This window comes from Hemiscyllium ocellatum, chromosome 7 (assembly GCF_020745735.1).
Source record: "Hemiscyllium ocellatum isolate sHemOce1 chromosome 7, sHemOce1.pat.X.cur, whole genome shotgun sequence".
Lineage (NCBI taxonomy): Eukaryota > Metazoa > Chordata > Chondrichthyes > Orectolobiformes > Hemiscylliidae > Hemiscyllium > Hemiscyllium ocellatum.
This window is the reverse complement of record NC_083407.1, coordinates 78074794-78094947: the sequence shown is the minus strand read 5'-3', so window position 1 is coordinate 78094947 and position 20154 is coordinate 78074794. Positions and strand designations below refer to the sequence as shown.

At 44.0% G+C, this 20154-nt stretch overlaps 1 protein-coding gene across 1 annotated transcript in view; it reads right to left on the bottom strand.

Moving 5' to 3' along the window:
- LOC132817149 (collagen alpha-1(I) chain-like) overlaps positions 1-20154 on the bottom strand; it is a 189131-nt gene that overhangs the window by 41261 nt on the left and 127716 nt on the right. The window contains exons 30-33 of the mRNA XM_060827358.1: positions 588-632; positions 398-496; positions 189-296; positions 8-61 (exon numbers count right to left, since the gene is read on the bottom strand). Of these exons, the coding sequence (XP_060683341.1) occupies positions 8-61; positions 189-296; positions 398-496; positions 588-632 (306 nt within the window). The remainder of the gene's footprint in view (positions 1-7; positions 62-188; positions 297-397; positions 497-587; positions 633-20154) is intronic.

Sequence of the window (20154 nt, the reverse complement as noted above, 5' to 3'; positions counted from 1 at the left end):
CACTCACTGAGGTACCATCTTTGCCAGGTGCACCATCAAATCCCATTGGACCAGCCTCCCCCTGTCATAGAAAACACACACTTAGTTCTGTGCAAACCTGAATATCAACACAAAATAGTTTATATTTAAAACAAAAAGAATTATAGTCAATAGAGGTTTAAAAAAATGAAATAAAGAACAATACTTACTTTTTCACCTTTGGGCCCAATACCACCTGGCTGACCGTTTTCACCTGGCATACCTTGTAATCCTGAAGGGCCCATTGGGCCTGGTGGGCCTGCAGGCCCAGGAAGACCCTGACGTTCAAAGATGAAGCAACAATGAACGTAAGTACTGGCTCTCCTTGTCTGTGTATATACATGATTTCTTTCTGAAAAAAATCAACTAAGTTGCTTACTTGCGCTCCGGCTGATCCACTGTCACCAGGAAGCCCACGTAGCCCTGTAGGTCCGGAAGAACCAGGGGGTCCACGCTCACCTGCAGGACCAGCCTGACCCTAGAGTTTAAAGATGGAACATGAAATAATGCTAAGACTCTTCTATTTAACAAGAAGCCCGCATTCAAAATGAATCTGACATGAAACTTACTTTTGAACCCGGCGCTCCTGGGGAACCATTTTCACCACGGGGACCCTATCAAAAAGCAAATTGTCAAAATGATATACTCCTATCAAAATAAAAACAACTCTGAATGTTTTAAGTAGTGAACACAATAGTTGGACATGAAATTACAAGGCAGAGAAGTGGATGAGTTTATTCTCTGCTCTGACCTTACAATTTTAATGCATTGTTTGAGCTGAGAGGACACCTTTTGTTAGAAACTCTGAAGTTATCTTGAGAATGTGACTTAAAAGGAATTTGGGATTTACATATTAACGAACTAAAACAAGTAAACCCATTCTAAAAGATGAAAGACTTAATCTAAGTTTATTTAATATATTTGAGCCACATGACACTGTAACCTTTTGCTATAAATTCTGTGCCTTATGGTCCTGCTCACAACCACCTGATGACGAAGCTGTTGGACTATAACCTGGTATTGTGTGATTTTTAACTTTGTCCAACCCTGTCCAACACCGGCTCCTCCAACTCTTGATTATTGTAGGTTCCTGTTTCACTGGTTCCCAGGCATTTACCCTGAGTTTCTATTGGCATGGCATATCCAGCAGATGTTGCATTTTATTCCTGAATCCCTTATATACCATAACATGTAAATTTTTTTCAGGTTTCTATTGCTCCATAACTTCAACGGGTGTTTGGTTCATGTGCATAAATGGGGTTTCTGCCAATCCTCTGGGGATCGAATGAGAGAAGCCCCCTGGAAATAAATCACTTAAATGTCTCATCATCCAGAAGACCCTATCAGATACTAATAGCTTACTCCAGACACAATAACTTGTTCACTATCCAGTCTCTTTGTTAAATTTCTCTGCATCTTGAACTGCCATACTGCCATGATCCATGTGTAAAAAGGATAACAAACCCATAGAGATCATCTCAGGCCATGGATTCAGTGGAAACAACTTTTATCTGACTTTTATTCATGATCTACAGAAAACAAAATGGTTCTTATAAGACAAGAAGGTTTATTACATGACAGCAACAAGTAAAACGACATTTAATAAGGTTTAATTACTAAAACCTTCACGATCTGGTTCAGAGAGGAGTGAAGGCTGGGTCATTGAATGTAAGATAAGCAGATTTTGGATCTACAAGGGGTAGCAATATTTGTGGACGTGTGGGGGAGTGGGACAATCAGAACACTGAAATTAAGGTCAGAATTGGATCATCCATAATCTTATTGACTGGTGGCAATCATCTGAATGATCCTCTCCAGCTCCATCTCTTATGTTTGTGCTTTGAATTACTTGTCATTCTGTATCTTTGGGCTACTGCCAAGGACGACAGTAGCTGAGTGCTCCCACTACCATTGCTGTGTAAGATGGAGGTTCTCTTTCCTCCTGTCCACCTCTTGCAGCAAGACCAGCAGAGATGAGCCAGAGAACATTGGATCCTACTCTCTGCCTTGATGCACCATGTTGTAGTAATTTTTTTGACTAGATGCTTTTGAATAGCAAATTCAGTCTCTATTCCAGCCAAAATGCACCCCAGAACCACAGAATCAGAATTTTAAAATTGTTACAGCGACAAAGGACGCTCTTGAGCCCAACGTATCTGCACTGGCTGCCTGAACGATAATGACTTTGCATCACCTCTTGCTTTCTTCCCTTTCCCTGTACATTGTTTCTATTCATATGATCCTCCAATGCCCTCTTGAATCGAACCCTTGATTGAAGCTGCCTCCAACATATTTCCAGACAGCACATCCCAAACCCAAGTGACTTGCTGTATGAAAACGATGTTTTTTTCCTCGCATCATGTTTTTCTCTTTCGCAAGTAACTTTAGATTTGTGCTCTCTCATTCTTGATCCTTTCACAAGTTGGTACAGTTTTTCCATAGCCCCATGATTTTGACAGATTGAATCCCCTCTTCACCTTTCCTCACCAAGGAAAACAGTCCCACCTTCTAAAATCTATCCTGATAATTGAAGTTTCTCATTCCTGGAAACATTTTGTTAAACCTCTTCTGAACACTCACCGATGCCTTCACCTTGAGGTTTTGTTCCCGTTACTATACACAATATTTCAGTTGAGATCGAAATGGGGTCTTATACGAATTCTGCTGTGCCTCCCAGCACTTATTCTCTACATCACTTAATAAAGCTAGGATATTGTATGCTTTATTACCTGCACTCTTTACCTTTGCTGCAATCTTTAATGACTTCTGCACTTATAAACTCAGGTCTCTCAACCCGTAGAATCAGAGAGTCATAGAGATATACAGCATAAAAACAGATCCTTCAGCCCAACTCGTCCATTCTGACCAGCTATCCTAAGTAAATCTAATCCTATTTGCCAGCATTTGACCGATCTACCTCGAAACCCTTCCTATTCATATACACATCCTTATGCTTTTTAAATGCTGTAATTGTACCAGCCTCTACCAATTCCTCTAGCAGCTCATTCCATACATGCACCATCATCTGCATGAAAAAGTTGCCCCTTAAGTCTCTTTTATATCTTTCTCCTCTCACCTTAAACATATGCCCTTGTGTTTTCCACTCCCTCAGCCCAGGGAAAAGATCTTGTCTATTTATCATATCAATGCCCCTTGTGATTTTGTAAATCTTTATTAGATTATCCCTCAGCCTATTCAACCTCTATAATTCACACCTCAAACGTTTTTGTAAATCTTTTCTGAACCCTTTCAAGTTTCACAACATTCTTCCCTATAGCAGGGAGACCAGAATTGAACACAGTATTGCAAAAGTGGCCTAACCAATGTCCTGTACAACTGCAGCATGACCTCCCAACTCTAATACTCAATGCTCTGACCAATAACGGAAAGCATACCAAACAATACCTTCACCATCACGGGCGGCACGGTGGCACAGTGGTTAGCACTGCTGCCTCACAGCGCCTGAGACCCGGGTTCAATTCCCACCTCAGGCGACTGACTGTGTGGAGTTTGCACGTTCTCCCTGTGTCTGCGTGGGTTTCCTCCGGGTGCTCCGGTTTCCTCCCACAGTCCAAAGATGTGCGGGTCAGGTGAATTGGCCATGCTAAATTGCCCGTAGTGTTAGGTAAGGGGTAAATGTAGGGGTATGGGTGGGTTGCGCTTCGGCGGGTCGGTGTGGGCTTGTTGGGCCGAAGGGCCTGTTTCCACACTGTAAGTTATCTATCATCCTATCTACCGGAGATGGCACTTTCAAGGAACCACCCTGCACTCCAAGGTCTCTTTGTTCAGCAACATTCCCAAGCCCTTACCATTAAGTGTATAAGTCCTGCCATGCTTTGCCTTTCCAAAATGCAGCACCTCACATTTATCTAAATTAAACTTCATTTGCCTTTCCACAGCCCATTAGCCCATCTGATCTAGATCCCATTGTACTCTGAGGTAACCTTCTTCACTGTTCACTACACCCCTAATTTTGGTGTCATCTACAAACTTACTAACTATACCTCCTATGTTCCCATCCAAATCATTTATATAAATGATGAAAAACAGTGGACCCAGCACCGATCCTTGTGGCACACCACTGGTCACAGACCTCCAGTCTGAAAAGCAACCCACCACCACCACCCTCTGTCTTCTACCTTCGAGCAAGTTCTGTATCCAAATGGCTAGTTCTCACTATAATCCATATGATCCAACATTGCTAACCAGTCCACCATGAGGAACCTTGTCAAATGCATTACTGAAGTCCATATAGATCACATTCACTGCTTTGCACTCATCAATGCACTTGTTACTTCTTGAAAAAACTCAACTAAGTTAGTGAGACATGATTTTGCATACACAAAGCCATGTTGACTATCCCTCATCAGTCCTTGCTTTTCCAAATACATGTGCATCCTGTCCCTCAGGATTCCCTCCAACAGCCACCGATGTCAGGCTCAGCAATCTACAGTTCCTTCATTTTTCCTTACCACCTTTCTTAAATAGTGGCATCACGTTAGCCAACCTCCAGGTTCCAGCACCTCGCCTGTCGCTATCGATGATACAAATATCTCAGCAAGGGGCCAAGCAATCTCTTCCCTGGATTCCCACAGAGTTCTAGGGTACACCTGATCAGCTCCTGGGGATTTGTCCACCTTTATGCATTTCAAGACATTCAGCACCACCTCCTCTGTAATATGAACTTTTTGCAAGATGTCACATCTATTTCCCTACATTCTATATCTTTCATGCAAAATACTCATTTAGTATCTCCTCCATCTCCTGGTATTCCACACATAGGTGACCTTGCTGATATTTAAGGGTCCTCATTCTCACCCTAGTTAATCTTTTGTCCTGAATGTATTTGTTGAATTTCTTTGTATTCCCTTTAAACCTATTTGCCAAAGCTATCTCGTGTCCCCTTTTTGCCCTCCTGATTTCCCTCTTAAATATACTCCTACTGTTTTTATACTCTTCTAGGGAATGTGTCAATTTCTGTGGTCTACACCTGATAGGTGCTTCCTTCTTATTCTTGACCAAAACCTCAATTTTTCTAGTCATCCAGCATTCCTTACAACTACCAGTCTTTCCTTTCACCCTAAAAGAAACATACTGTCTCTGGACTCTCATTATTGAAGGCTTCCCATTTTAGATTCCATATAGTGTAGGAACAGGCCCTTCAGCCCAACAAGTCCACACCAACCTTCCAAAGAGCAACCCACCTCTCTACATTTGCCCCTGTCAAATCCACCTATCACTATGGGCAATTTATACACATCTTGGGATTATGGGAGAAAACCAGAGCACCCAGAAGAAACTCACACAGGCACAGGGAGAGTGTGCAAACTCTACACAGACAGTTATCTGAGGCAGGAATTGAACCTGGATCCCTGGTGCTGTGAGACAGCAATGCTAACCACTAAGCCACCATGCCACCCATCCCTTTATTTGTGAACATCTGCCTCCAATCAAATTTTGAAAGTTCTTGCCTAATGCTGTCAAAATTAGCCTTCCTCCAATTTAGAATGTTAACTTTCAGATCTGATCTATCCTTTTCCACCACTATTTTAATAACAATAGAATTATGGTCACTGGCCCCAAAGTGCTCCCCCACTGACCACTCAGTTACCTGCCCTGCCTTATTTCCCAAGAGTGGGTCAAGTTTTGCACCTTCTCTCATAGGTACATCCACATGCTAATTCAGAAAAAGTTTCTTGTACACAGTTAACAAATTCCTCTCTGTCCAAGCCCTTAACGCTATGGCAGTCCCACTCTATGTTTGGAAAGTTAAAATCCCCTACCATAATCACCCTATTATTCTGACAGATAACTGAGATATCCTTACAAATTTGTGGCTCAATTTCCCCCTGACTTCTGGGGTGTCAATAGTAAAATCCCAGCAAAGTAATCATCCCTTTCTCATTTCTCAGCTCCACCCTAATAATTTCCCTGGACATTTTTCTAGGAATATCCTTCCTAAGTACAGTTGTAATGTTATCCCTAATCAAAAACCCCACTCCTCCTTCTCGCCTGCTTCCCACTCTATCCTTCCTATAGCATCTATACCCTGGAACATTAAGCTTCCAGTTCTGTCCATCCCTGAGCCCCCCTGCACATCATTTAGAGTAGTACCTTTTAGGAGTTGAAATCCGAGATTTAATTAGTACAGGCTATCATAGAATCATAGCATCCCTACAGTGTAGGGAGGCAATAGCCTAGTGGTATTATCACTGGACTATTACTCCAGGGACCCAGATAATGTGCTACAAACCCATGTTTGAATCTTGCCATGGCAGTTAGTGGAATTTGAATTCAATTAAATACTTGGAACTAAGAGTCTAATGATCATAAATCAATTGTCAGGGAAAAACCTATCTGGTTCACTAATGCCATTTTTACCTGGTCTGGTCTACATGCTACACCAGAACCACAGCAATTGATTGACTCTCACCTGCTTCTCTGAGGGGCAGGTAAATGTTGGCCTAGCCAGCGATGCTCTAATTCTGCAAATGTTTGAAAAATCCATTTGGCCTGTCAAGTCCACACTAACCCTTAGAAGAGAATCTTACCCAACCCCTTAAACTACATATACACCCACCTAACCTGCACATCTTTGGACCGTGGTAGAAAACCAGAGGAAGCCCATGCAGACACAGGGAGAATGTGCAAACATGACACAGACAGTCGCCCGTGGGCTGGAATCGAACCTGGGTCCTTGGCACTGTGAGGCAGCAGTGGTGATTTCTGAGATCCTGAGGGGACTTAAACAGGTGGGTGTGGAAATGATATTTCTTCTTGTGGGAGAATCTAGAACTAGGAGCCATAGCTTAAAAATAAGAGGTTGCCCATTTAAGACAGAGGCAAGGATTTCTTTCTCTTTTAGAGAAAGTTGAGAGTATTTGGAAATCTCTTTGTCAAAAGGGTGCAGTACATTTAAATATTTTTAAGGCAGAGGTGGATAGATTTTTGATTACCAAGGGAGTGAAGGACCATCAGGGATATGTTTAAAGTCAGACCAACCATGATACTATTAAATGGTTGGGTATGTTTAAAGGGTCCAGGAACGGCTGATGAAGGGCTCCGGCCTGAAACATTAATTTTCCTGCACCTCGAATGCTGCCTGACCTGCTGTGCTTTTCCAGCAACACACTCTCAACTCTGATCTCCAGCAGCTGCAGACCTCATTGTCTTCCATAAGTAAATTATTACCTAATCCAAAAAAAAATCAAATGGTTGAATGGACGTGCACTGACATGGTAAGACAGAACATTTGACAGGGTTAGGGATGTGCGTTGAAGGTTGGTGACCACGAGTCAGAATGATGAATATTGTTATTGATCCCAGCTGATGGTAATACTGGACAAATAAAATTCCAGAATGAAACCTAGCTTGGTGGATTGAAAGTTGGTTGGCTGACAGGAAACAAAGAGTACTGATAAACGGCTCCATTTCGGAATGGCAGGCAGTGACCAGTGGGATACCGCAGGGATCAGTGCTGGGACAGCAGCTTGTTACAATATATATTAATGATATAGAAGATGGTATTAGTAATAACATTAGCAAATTTGCTGATGATACTAAGCTGGGTGGCAGGGTGAAATGTGAGGAGGATATTAGGAGATTACAGGGTGACCTGGACAGGTTAGATGAGTGGTCAGATGCATGGCAGATGCAGTTTAATGTGGATAAATGTATGGTTATCCACTTTGGTGGCAAGAACAGAAAGGCAGATTACTATCTAAATGGAATCTTTTTAGGTAAAGGGGCAGTACAAAGAGATCTGAAGGGCTTTTGCCAGAAACGTCGATTTTACTGCTCCTCGGATGCTACCTGAACTGTTATGCTCTTCCAGCACTACTAATCCAGAATCTGGTTTCCAGCATCTGCAGTCATTGTTTTTACCCCGTTCTTGTACACTAGTCAATGAAGGTAAACATGCAGGTATAGCAGGTTGTGAAGAAGGCTAATAGCATGCTGGCCTTCATAATAAGAAGGATTGAGTATAGAAGCAAAGAGGTTATTCTGCTGCTGTACAGGGCCCTGGTGAGACCACACCTGGAGTATTGTATGCAGTTCTGGTCTCCAAATTTGAGGAAAGACATTCTGGCTATTGATGGAGTGCAGCGTAGGTTCACGAGGTCAATTCCTGGAATGGCAGGACTACCTTACTCTGAAAGACTGGAGTGACTGGGCTTGTATACTCTTTAGTTTAGAAGACTGAGAGGGGATCTGATTGAGACATATAAGATTATTAAAGGATTGGACACTCTGGAGGCAGGAAACTTGTTTCCGCTGATGGGTAAGTGCCGAACCACAGGACACAGCTTAAAAATACGGGGTAGACCATTTAGGACAGAGACGAAGAGAAACTTCTTCACCCAGAGAGTGGTGGCTGTGTGTAATGCTCGGCCTCAGAGGGCAGTGGAGGCCCAGTCTCTGGACTCATTTAAGAAAGAGTTGGATAGAGCTCTCAAGGATAGTGGAATCAAGGGTTATGGAGATAATGCAGGAACAGGATACTGATTAAGGATGATCAGCCATGATCATATTGAATGGTGGTGGAGGCTCGAAGGGCAGAATGGCCTACTCCTGCACCTATTGTCTATTGTCTAACATCAACTGGCCACAAAACAGCATGACCCGCTCTCATTAGTATCCTTACATACAGATGAGGAAGGACATCCATCCTAGGACAAACCAAACTGAGACTTGCGCGAGAATAATATGTTTAAATTTTACAGTTGATTATGATTGTGGTTAAACGTCTGAGTTTTTTTTAATATGATTCCTTTGAATCTGCCAGCATGAAACTTTCACAACTCTGACAGCCTAAACTTTCAACGTGAACTTTTTTTTTATAAGCTCTCTAGGCTTGGAAGCTCCACAAACTGGAAATCAGTTCCAATGAGGTGACTGGAGCCTCTGAACTGACAGGATTCTGAAGTTTAAGCAAAACTAATGCCTTAATCTGTTCACTCTGTCTGTCATAAATGCAGCAGTATAAGCATTTCATCCATTAACACCACAGGTGTCTGTTAAGCAGTTGCCTTGATGTCACATGGCCTCTTAGAGGTTATATATTTAGGTCACAGTCCTAATTGACTTTCTGAGCCTGTCTTTTAAAAATACCTTTCTCTTAAAAACAAACACCTTCACATGGACTAACCAACGTCAATCTACCTCTATTTTTTTTAAAAATCCAAATTCCGAAAATGAAAATATTGTACACCTGTTGTCACAGCATGTACTCAATATCCACGATATTGAGAAGTGACAGAGATGATAGAATAAAATGTTATTGCTGTGAGATTCAACTCCGTTTTGCTCCTGGTGCCAGTAAGACAAAAGCCCCAAACTCGAATGGTCCACTTTGCAGAGGAGGCTGATGCCAGACAGAGCAAATCATCAACTGTTTGATTCGATGGCAAAATTTGGGAGCTAGTGAATAAGAAGAGTGATCTTTACTCTGCACCGAACCAGTGCAGTATCTGCCTGAGAGTGGTAGATGTGATATTGCAGAGCGATTTATTCTTTGGGGCTACTTGGAGAGACAGGGCATGCACAGATATAGTCAATGCCTTCTGTTTTCCTCTCTTGCTAATGACTCCTCTCCTGATTCTGCCCCAAGGTTACCTGAGCATGGCAGAGGGTTGGGTGGAGGTTTGCAGCATCTAACTGATGATGGGGACTGGAGAATATGACAGAGTTGGATCATCCACTCACTGTGTTTGGCAGTAAGCTGATGCGCACACATAAGCACACTCTCTTAGGCATTTTATATGCAGGAGGAAGTCAGAACTACTCCAAAACTGGATATTAGGCTAACGGTTTTATAGCACCGAGGCTGTTGAGGAGCCAAGGAAATGGTAAAGTCATAGAAAAGTGTCATGTTACAAGTAGCAGCTGTCTTCATTGTAACAGGGGATGTAAACACGTGGTCCTTAATTATTATAAAAGATGGATTTTTCATTCCATTGACAATGAATCTTCATAAACATTAATGGAAAAGTTTAGCTGAAAGAAATAAACTATTTTTAATGGACATTCATATTGCAGAGCTTCCAGGATATTGTTGTAGAGCCTTAACTCCTGATCTTTAATCAGGTGGATAATGGGTTCAATTGAAGCAATTCCTGCACATGATAATGTGACATTGATTATCTTGTCATAGAGTCATAGAGATGTACAGCATAGAAACAGACCCTTCGGTCCAACCCGTCCATGCCAACCAGATATCCCAACCCAATCTAGTCCCACCTGCCAGCATCTGGCCCATATCCCTCCAAACCCTTCCTATTCATACACCCAACCAAATGTCTCTTAAATGTTGCAATTGTACCAGCCTCCACCACATCCTCTGGCAGTTCATTCCATACACGTACCACCCTCTGTGTGAAAAAGTTGCCCTTGAGGTCTCTTTTATATCTTTCCCCTCTCACCCTAAACCTATGCCCTCTCGTTCTGGACTCCCCGACCCCAGGGAAAACACTTTGCCTATTTATCCTATCCATGGCCCTCATAATTTTGTAAACCTCTATAAGGTCACCCCTCAGTCTCCGATGCTCCAGGGAAAACAGCACCAGCCTGTTCAGCCTCTCCCTATAGCTCAGATCCTCCAACCCAGGCAACATCATTGTAAATCTTTTCTGAACCCTCTCAAGTTTCACAACATCTTTCCAATTGGAAGGAGACCAGAATTGCACGCAATATTCCAACAGTGGCCCAACCAATGCCCTGTACAGCCGCAACATGACCTCTCAACTCTTGTACTCAATACTCTGACCAATAAAGGAAAGCATACCAAACGCCTTCTTCACTATCCTATCTACTTGCGACTCCAGTTTCAAGGAGCTATGAACCTGCACTCCAAGGTCTCTTTGTTCAACAACCTTACTGTTAAGTGTATAAGTCCTGCTAAGATTTGTTTTCCCAAAATGCAGCACCTCACATTTATCTGAATTAAACTCCATCTGCCACTTCTCAGCCCATTGGCCCAAGTGGTCCAGATCCTGTTGTAATCTCAGGTAACCCTCTTCGCTGTCAAATGCACCTCCACTTTTTGTGTCATCTGCAAATTTACTAACTGCACCTATTATGCTCGCATCCAAATCATTTATGTAAATGACAAAAAGTAGAGGGCGCAGCACCGATCCTTGTGGCACTCCACTGGTCACAGGCCTCCAGTCTGAAAAACAACCCTCCACCACCATCCTCTGTCTTCTACCTTTGAGCCAGTTCTGTATCCAACTGGCTAGTTCTCCCTGTATTCCATGAGATCTAACCTTGCTAATCAGTCTCCCATGGGGAACTTGTCGAACACCTTACTGAAGTCCATATAGATCACATCTACTGCTCTGCCCTCATCAATCTTATTTTTTACTTCTTCAAAAAACGCAACCAAGTTTGTGAGACATGATTTCCCATGCAAAAAGCCATGTTGACTATCCTGAATCAGTCCTTGCCTTTCCAAATATATGTATGTCCTGTCCCTCAGGATTCCCTCCAACACCTTGCCCACCACCGAGGTCAGGTTCACTGGTCTCTAGTTTCCTAGCTTGTCTTTACCACCCTTCTTAAACAGTGGCACCACATTTGCCAACCTCCAGTCTTCCGGCACCTTACCTGTGACTATCGATGATACAAATATCTCAGCAAGAGGCCCAGCAATCACTTCTCTAGTTTCCCATAGAGTTCTCAGGTACACCTGATCAGGTCCTGGGGATTTATCCACCTTTAACCATTTCAGGGCATCCAGCACTTCCTCCTCTGTAATCTGGACATTCTGCAAGAAGTCACCATCTATTTCCCTACAGTCTATATCTTCCATATCCTTTTCCACAGTAAACACTGATGCAAAACATTCATTTAGTATCTCCCCCATTTTCTGTGGCTCCATACAAAGGCCGCCTTGCTGATCTTTGAGAGGAGAAAATGTATTGCTGGAAAAGCCCAGCAGGTCAGAGTGCATCCAAGGAGCAGGAGAATCGATGTTTCGGGCATGAGCCCTTCTTCAGGAATGAAGAAGGGCTCATGCCTGAAACGTCGATTCACCTACTCCTTGGATGCTGCCTGACCTGCTGCGCTTTATCAGCAACACATTTTCAGCTCTAATCTCCAGCATCTGCAGTGTTCACTTTCTCCTCTGATTTTTGAGGAGCCTTATTCTCTCCCTAGTTACCATTTTGTCCTTAATATATTTGTAAAAACCCTTTGGATACTCCTTAATTCTATTTGCCAATGCTGCCTCATGTCCCCGTTTTGCCCTCCTGATTTTCCTCTTAAGTATACTCCTACTTCCTTTATACTCTTCTAAGGATTGACTCGATCTATCCTTTCTCTACCTGACATATGATTCCTTCTTTTTCTAAACCAAACCCTCAATTTCTTTAGTCATCCAGCATTCCCTATACCTACCAGCCTTCCCTTTCACCCTGACAGGAATATACTTTCTCTGGATTCTTGTTATCTCATTTCTGAAGGCTTCCCATTTTCCAGCCGTCCCTTTACCTGCGAACATCTGCCTCCAATCAGCTTTTGAAAGTTCTTGCCTAATACCGTCAAAATTGGCCTTTCTCCAATTTAGAACTTCAACTTTTAGATCTGGTCTATCCTTTTCCATCACTATTTTAAAACGAATAGAATTATGGTCGCTGGCCCCACAGTGCTCTCTCACTGACACCTCAGTCACTTGCCCTGCCTTGTTTCCCAAGAGTAGGTCAAGTTTTGCACCTTCTCTAGTAGGTACATCCACATACTGAATCAGAAAATTGTCTTGTACACACTTAAGAAATTCCTCTCCATCTAAACCTTTAACACTATGGCAGTCCCAGTCTATGTTTGGAAAGTTCAAATCCCCTACCTTAACTACCCTATTATTCTTATAAATAGCTGAGATTCCTTACAAGTTTGTTTCTCAATTTCCCTCTGACTATTGGGGGGGTGGGGGGGGGGGGGGGGGGGTTATAATACAATCCCAATAAGGTGATCATCCCTTTCTTATTTCTCAGTTCCTCCCAAATATCCTCCCTCACCACAGCTGTAATGCTATCCCATTCAAAAACGCCACTCCCCTTCCTCTCTTGCCTCCCTTTTTTATCCTTCCTGTAGCATTTGTATCCTGGAACATTAAGCTGCCAGTCCTGCCCATCCCTGAGCCATGTTTCCATAACTGCTATGATATCCCAGTCTCATGTTCCTAACCATGCCCTGCGTTCATCTGCCTTCCCTGTTAGGCCCCTTGCATTGAAATAAATGCAGTTCAATTTATTAGTCCTACCTTGTCCCTGCCTGCCGTGACTGTTTGACTCACTTCTGTTCTCAGCTGTACCCATCTCAGATCGATCTCTTTCCTCACTATCTCCCTGGGTCCCACCACCCCACCCCCCCACCTTACTAGTTTAAATCCTCCCAAGCAGTTCTAGCAAATTTCCCTGCCAGTATATTAGTCCCCTTTTAATTTACATGCAATCCGTCCTTCTTGTACAGGTCACTTCTACCCCAAAAGAGATTCCAATGATCCAAAAATGTGAATCCTTCTCCCATTCACCAGCTCCTCAGCCATGCATTCATCTGCTCTATCCTCCTATTCCTGTCTTCACTAGCTTGTAGCACTGGGAATAATCCAGATATTACTACCCTTGAGGACCTCCTTTTTATTATTCATGCCTAATTCTCTGTAATCTCCCTTCAGAGTCTCAACCTTTACCCTTCCAATGCCGTTGGACAATGACCTCCTGCTGGCCCCTCTCCCCCGTGAGAACATTCTGCACCCTTTCTGAGGCATGCTTGATCCTGACACCAGGGAAACAACACACCATTCTGCTTTTTCTCTGTTGGCCACAGAAACGTCTGTCTGTACCTCTGACTACAGAATCCCCTAACACAATTGATCTCTTGGAACCCGACCTACACTTCATTGCATTAGAGCCAGTTTCAACACCAGAAACTTGGCTCTTCAACACACAAGGGGAATGATTCTCTCATGATGGCTTCTCAAACTCAGGAGATTTTTCTACTTGGTCCATCAAGGATTCACACCACTGTCAGTTCATCCACCATCACATCCCAGCTTTCTAATCACCGTTAGTGGCTGTGATCTTTTGTGGCCTTGGTTTTTCAATGCTAACCCAACAAACTGGAACTCTACTCCATCACCTGATTTCTGCGCTGGTCTGTCTTTCTCCAGCTCAGTGGTTCACTATGTCCATAAGAAACATTATTTGAACATTCAAGATTCGAAGCAAATAGATAAACTGGACTCTGCCAATATGTTGGAAAGTGCCGCAAGTTTCTAAAGGTAAATAACTTAGATTTAACTGCACACTTGTTGTAACAAACAAACTGTCCAATCGAAGCCAATGGAATAAAAATATCGAAGGGAAACATATTTGAAGCAATGTCCAATTTTTGGTTCTGATCAGGTGGTTTTTAGAAATTTTATTTTCATGATCTAATTTATGGTGCTCCTACCCGTGACAGATCTGGGATAGTGAGTTTCTTTTCTTAAACTTTTGGGACTTGTAATTAAAATTCTGAAGAGACAATCTAATATTTCATTGTATGCAAATAAATAATTTGCTTCTGAATTTGGTTAACTTTAGGAAGACTCAACTATCTAATGCATAAGGTGAAAGTGAGATGGAATGTATAAGTGAATGAATTACAGGTATTAAATCATTTACCAGTGTGTTTTATTTGTTATCCCTTCAAATTATGAAGCTGGTCCGATCTGTTGATGTAACTCAATGTTCTGATAGTGTGGTCTACTTAAAAGAACCAGTAGCAGATTAGAAGTAAATATCATTAAAAAAAATGGGTGGCACAGTGGCACAGTGGTTAGCACTGCTGACTCAAAGCACCAGAGACCCGGGTTCAATTCCCGACTCAGGCAACTGCCTGTGTGGAGTTTGCATGTTCTCCCCCTGTCTGCGTGCATTTGCTCTGGTTTCCTCCCACAGTCCAAAGATGTGCAGGTCAGGTGAATTGGCCAGGCTAAATTGCCTGTAGTGTTAGATAAGGGGGTAAATGCAGGGGAATAGGTGGGTTGCGCTTCGGTGGGTTGGTGCAGACTTGTTGGGCCGAAGGGCCTGTTTCCACACTGTAAGTAATTCACATTACAACCTTTATGCTGAGATTTTGATTCTCGTATTTTCCACTGGACAGCTTTTCTCTTTTATTGTGACTATCTAATTTTTTACTGGATGAGCAGAATAAATGGTTTTGAACTTGGCATCCAAAGCTGTTGTTGAATATTGGTTACTCTAGCTGTGGAGAAATCACTGAGCCATTGATAGCTTCAATATGGTCACTTTTCAAGTCATCATTACTTATTTACTCAAGTTCCCTAGCTTCCACGTCCTTCTCTACAGTAAACACTGACACAAAATATGCACTTAGTATCTTAACTATCTCCTGTGGTTCCACACATTGATGATCTTTAAGGGGCTCTTTCCTCTCCCCTAGTTACTCTTTGCTAGTGTATTTGTAGAATGTCTTGAATTCTCCTTACCCCCATTTGCCAAAGCTATCTCATATCCCCTTTTTGCTCTCCTGATTTCCCTCTTAAGTATACTCCTACTGCCTTTATACTTCTCCATGGATTCACAGGACATACCTGACAAATGTCTCCTTTTTTTTTCTTGACCATAACCTCAATTTCTCTAGTCATTCAGCATTCCTAGACTTAGCAGCCTTAGCTTTTGCACTAACAGGAACATACTGTCTCTAAACCCTTAGGTTCTCATTTTTAACGGCTTCCTACTTTCCAACTGCTCATTTACCACAAACAGCCTCCGTGAATCAACTTTGAAAGTTCCTCCAGCTTAGAACTTCAGCTTTTAGACCAAGTCTATCCTTTTCCACAACTATTTTAAAATTAATAGAATTATAATCATTTGCCCCAAAGTGCTCCACCTCCCCCCCCACCCCCCATTGCCCGACACATCAATCACTTGCCCTGCCTTATTTCCCAAGAGAAGGTTAGATTTTACTCCTTCTCTAGTAGGTTCATCCACATACTGAGTAAGAAGATTTTCATGTACTCACTTAAATTCCTCTGCATCCAAGCCCTTAACACCATAGCAGTCCAAAGTTTATGTTTGGGAATTAAAATTGCTTACCATTACAACTCTTTTGTTCTTATGATAGCTGAGATCTCCTTTCTTATTTGTTTCTCAATTTCCCACTATTGGGGGCTACAGTACAATCCCAATTAGGTGATCATCCCTTTCCTATTTCTGAATTCCATCCATGTAATTTCACTGGATGTTCTCCCAGGAATATCTTCCCTAGGTAGAACTGGAATGTTAACCTTAACCAAAAATGCCACTCCCCCTCCTCTCTTGCCCCTCCTTCCTATCCTTCCTCTATCCGGGAACAGTAAGGTATCAATCTTGCCCCTCCCTGAGCCATGTTTCTGTCATAGCTATGAAGTCCCAGTTCCATGTTCCCAATCATGCCTTAATTTCATCTGCTTTACCTGTCAAGCATCTTACATTGAAATAATTGCCGTTTAATTATTCAATCTTACCTCATTCTTTGAGGACGAATGATCAATCCCCAGAAAAGGATTCACCTTCATCCCCCTCTGCCCACGCATCAATGAAGTTAATATACGCCGTGACGTCAAACACTTCTTCTGCTGCCTCCATGCTTACTTTCTCAATCAGGACTCCTGCCCACCTTCCGAGGACCCCTTTGCTGCCTCCAGCACACTCCATCCACCTGGACACCCCGCGCTGGCCTATTATCTTCCCTCAACCTCTTCATTTCCAACTGCCGCCAGGACATCAAGCGCCTCAACCTGTCCACCCCCCTCCCCCACTCCAAACTCTCACCCTCACAACGCACAGCCCTCCACTCCCTCTGCTCCAATCCCGACCTCACCATCAAACCAGCGGATAAAGTGGGCGCAGTGGTAGTCTGGTGCACTGACCTCTACACCGCTGAAGCCAGACGCCAACTCAAGGACACTTCCTCCTAGCACCCCCTCGACCATGACCCCACCCCCCATCACCAAACCATCATCTCCCAGACCATACAGAACCTCATCACCTCAGGAGATCTCCCACCCACAGTTTTCAACCTCATAGTCTGGGAACCCTGCACTGCCCAGTTCTACCTCCTTCCCAAGACCCACAAGCCTGACCACCCTGGCCGACCCACTGTCTTAGCATACTCCTGCCCCACTGAACCCATCTCTACCTACCTCCCCTCAAGTCTGGGAACTCCCCACATACGTTCGAGATACCACCCATGCCCACCACCTCCTCCTAGACTTCCATTTCCCCAGTCCCCAACGCCTCATCTTCACCATGGATATCCAATCTCTCTCCACCTCTATCCACCATGACCAGGACCTCCAAGCCCTCTGTTTCTTCCTCTCCCGACGTCCCCAATAGTATCCTTCCACCGACACTCTCATTCGTTTGGCTGAACTGGCCCTCACCCTCAACAATTTCTCCTTCGAATCCTCCCACTTCCTCCAGACCAAAGGGGTAGCCATGGGCACCTGTATGGGCCCCAGCTATGCCTGTCTCTTTGTTGGCTACGTAGAACAGTCCATCTTCCGTAGTTACACTGACACCACTCCCCACCTCTTCCTCCGCTACATTGATGACTGCATTGGCACCACCTCGTGCTCCCGCGAGGAGGTTGAGCAATTCATCAACTTCACCAACACATTCCACCCTGACCTTAAATTTACCTGGACCATCTCTGACACCCCCCTCCCCTTCCTGGACCTCTCCATCTTCATTAATGATGACCGACTTGACACCGACATTTTTTGCAAACCCACCAACTCCCACAGCTACCTGGATTACACCTCTTCCCACCCTACCTCCTGCAAAAATGCCATCCCATATTCCCAATTCTTCTGCCTCTGCCATATCTGCTCCCAAAAGGACCAGTTCAACCACAGGACACACCAGATGGCCTCCTTCTTTAGAGACCACAATTTCCCTTCCCAAATGGTTAAAGATGCCCTACAACACATCTCACCCATATCCCGCACCTCCGCCCTCAGACCCCACTCCTCCAACCATAACAAGGACAGAACCCCCCGGTGCTCACCTTCCACCCTACCAACCTTTACATAAACCACATCATCCAACAACATTTCTGCCACCTCCAAACAGACCCCACCACCAGGGATATATTTCCCTCCCCACCCCTTTCCGCCTTCCGCAAAGACCGTTCCCTCCGTGACTACCTGGTCAGGTCCATGCCCCCCAACAACCCACCATCCCATCCTGGCACCCTTCCCTGCCACCACAGGAATTGTAAAACCTGTGCCCTCACCACCTCCCTCACCTCCATCCAAGGCTCCAAAGGAGCCTTCCACATCCATCAAAGTCTTACCTGCACATCCACCAATATCACTTATTGTATCCGTTGCTCCCGATGCGGTCTCCTCTACACTGGGGAGACTGGACGCCTCCTATCAGAGTGCTTTAGGGAACATCTCTGGGACACCTGCACCAATCAACTCCACCACCCCGTGGCCCAACATTTCAACTCCCCCTCTCACTCAGCTGAGCACATGGAGGTCCTGGGCCTCCTTCACCACTGCTTCCTCACCACCTGATGCCTGGAGGAAGAACGCCTCGTCTTCCGCCTTGGAACACTTCAACCCCAGGGCATCAATGTGGACTTCAATAGTTTCCTCATTTCCCCTTCCCCCACCTCACCCCAGCTCTCAACTTCCAGCTCAGCGCTGTCCCCATGAGTTGTGCTACCTGCCTATCTTCCTTTCCACCTATCCACTCCACCCTCCTCTCTGACCTATCACCTCCATCCCCACCCCCACTCATCTATTGTACTCTATGCTACTTTTTCCCTACCCCCACCCTCCTCTCATTTATCTCTCCACCCTGCAGGCACTCTACCTCTATTCCTGATGAAGGGCTTTTGCCTGGAACATCGATTTTCCTGTTCCTCGGATGCTGCCTGAGCTGCTGTGCTTTTCCAACACCACTCTAATCCAGAATCTTACGTCATTCTTTGTCTTGCTCTTACTTGCCTTGACTACTTAACTCGCTCCCCTTCTCTACTCTACAGCTTCAGACTTATCATGATCTCTCTTTTGATGCCAATGCCCACCCTTACTAGTTTAAAGCCTCCTGAGTAGCAGTAACAAATCTCCCAGCCAGAATATTGGTCCTCTTCCAATTCAGGTGCAATATGTCCTTCTTCTACAGGTCACTTCTATTTCAGAAAAGATCCCAATGATCCAAAACTCTTTGTCCCTTACACCAGCTCCTTTGCCACACATTCATATGCTTTATCCTCCTCTTCCGACTCTCACTAGCACATGGCACTGGGAGAAATCCAGATATTATTAGCTCAAGCACGTACTTTTTAATCTCCTGCGTAATTTCCTATATTCTCTCAGCAAATCCGTGTCCCTTTCTCCACTTGTGTCATTGATACCAACATGCACAACGACCTTCTGCTGGTGACTCTCCCCTTTGAGAATATTCTGCACCCTCTCCAACCCTCGCACCAGGGACACACACACCATTCTGATATCTTGCTGTTGGTCGCAGAAATGTCTATCTGTTCCTCTTACTAAAATTCCGTATCACAACCAATCTCTTGGAATTTGATGTGCCCCTCTTTACAGTAGAGCCTGAAACCTGGCTGTCAGTATTACATTCCCCTATGTGGCCATCACCCCAACATTACCGAAAACAGTATACTTGTTTGAGATGGGGATAGCCACAGGAGACTCCTGCATTACCTGCCTACCTCTCCTACCTTTCCAAGCAGTAACCCATCTACCTGACTGTATCTGCGCTGTATCCACCTTCCTGCAATTGCCATCCATCATACTCCCTAGTTCCTGTAAATTGCTTATGCCTCTAAATGCTCCTCCAACCGATCCATGAAATTTGATAGGACTCACAAACTTCCTGCAGATATAGTCTCCAGGAGCATTGAAATGCTCCCTGATCTTCCACATCTGATAGAAAGAGCACATCACTCTACTAAAAGCCAAGTCTGCACTGTAAACAATCTACAGACCCAGAATATACCTTAAACAAACATAACACACTTTGCTCAAGAACTCAGCATTAGTACAGACTTCTTGCTCAAAACACTGGTCTGGGATAACTTAATACCTGTCTTTTATATGAACTTCAATCATAAGAC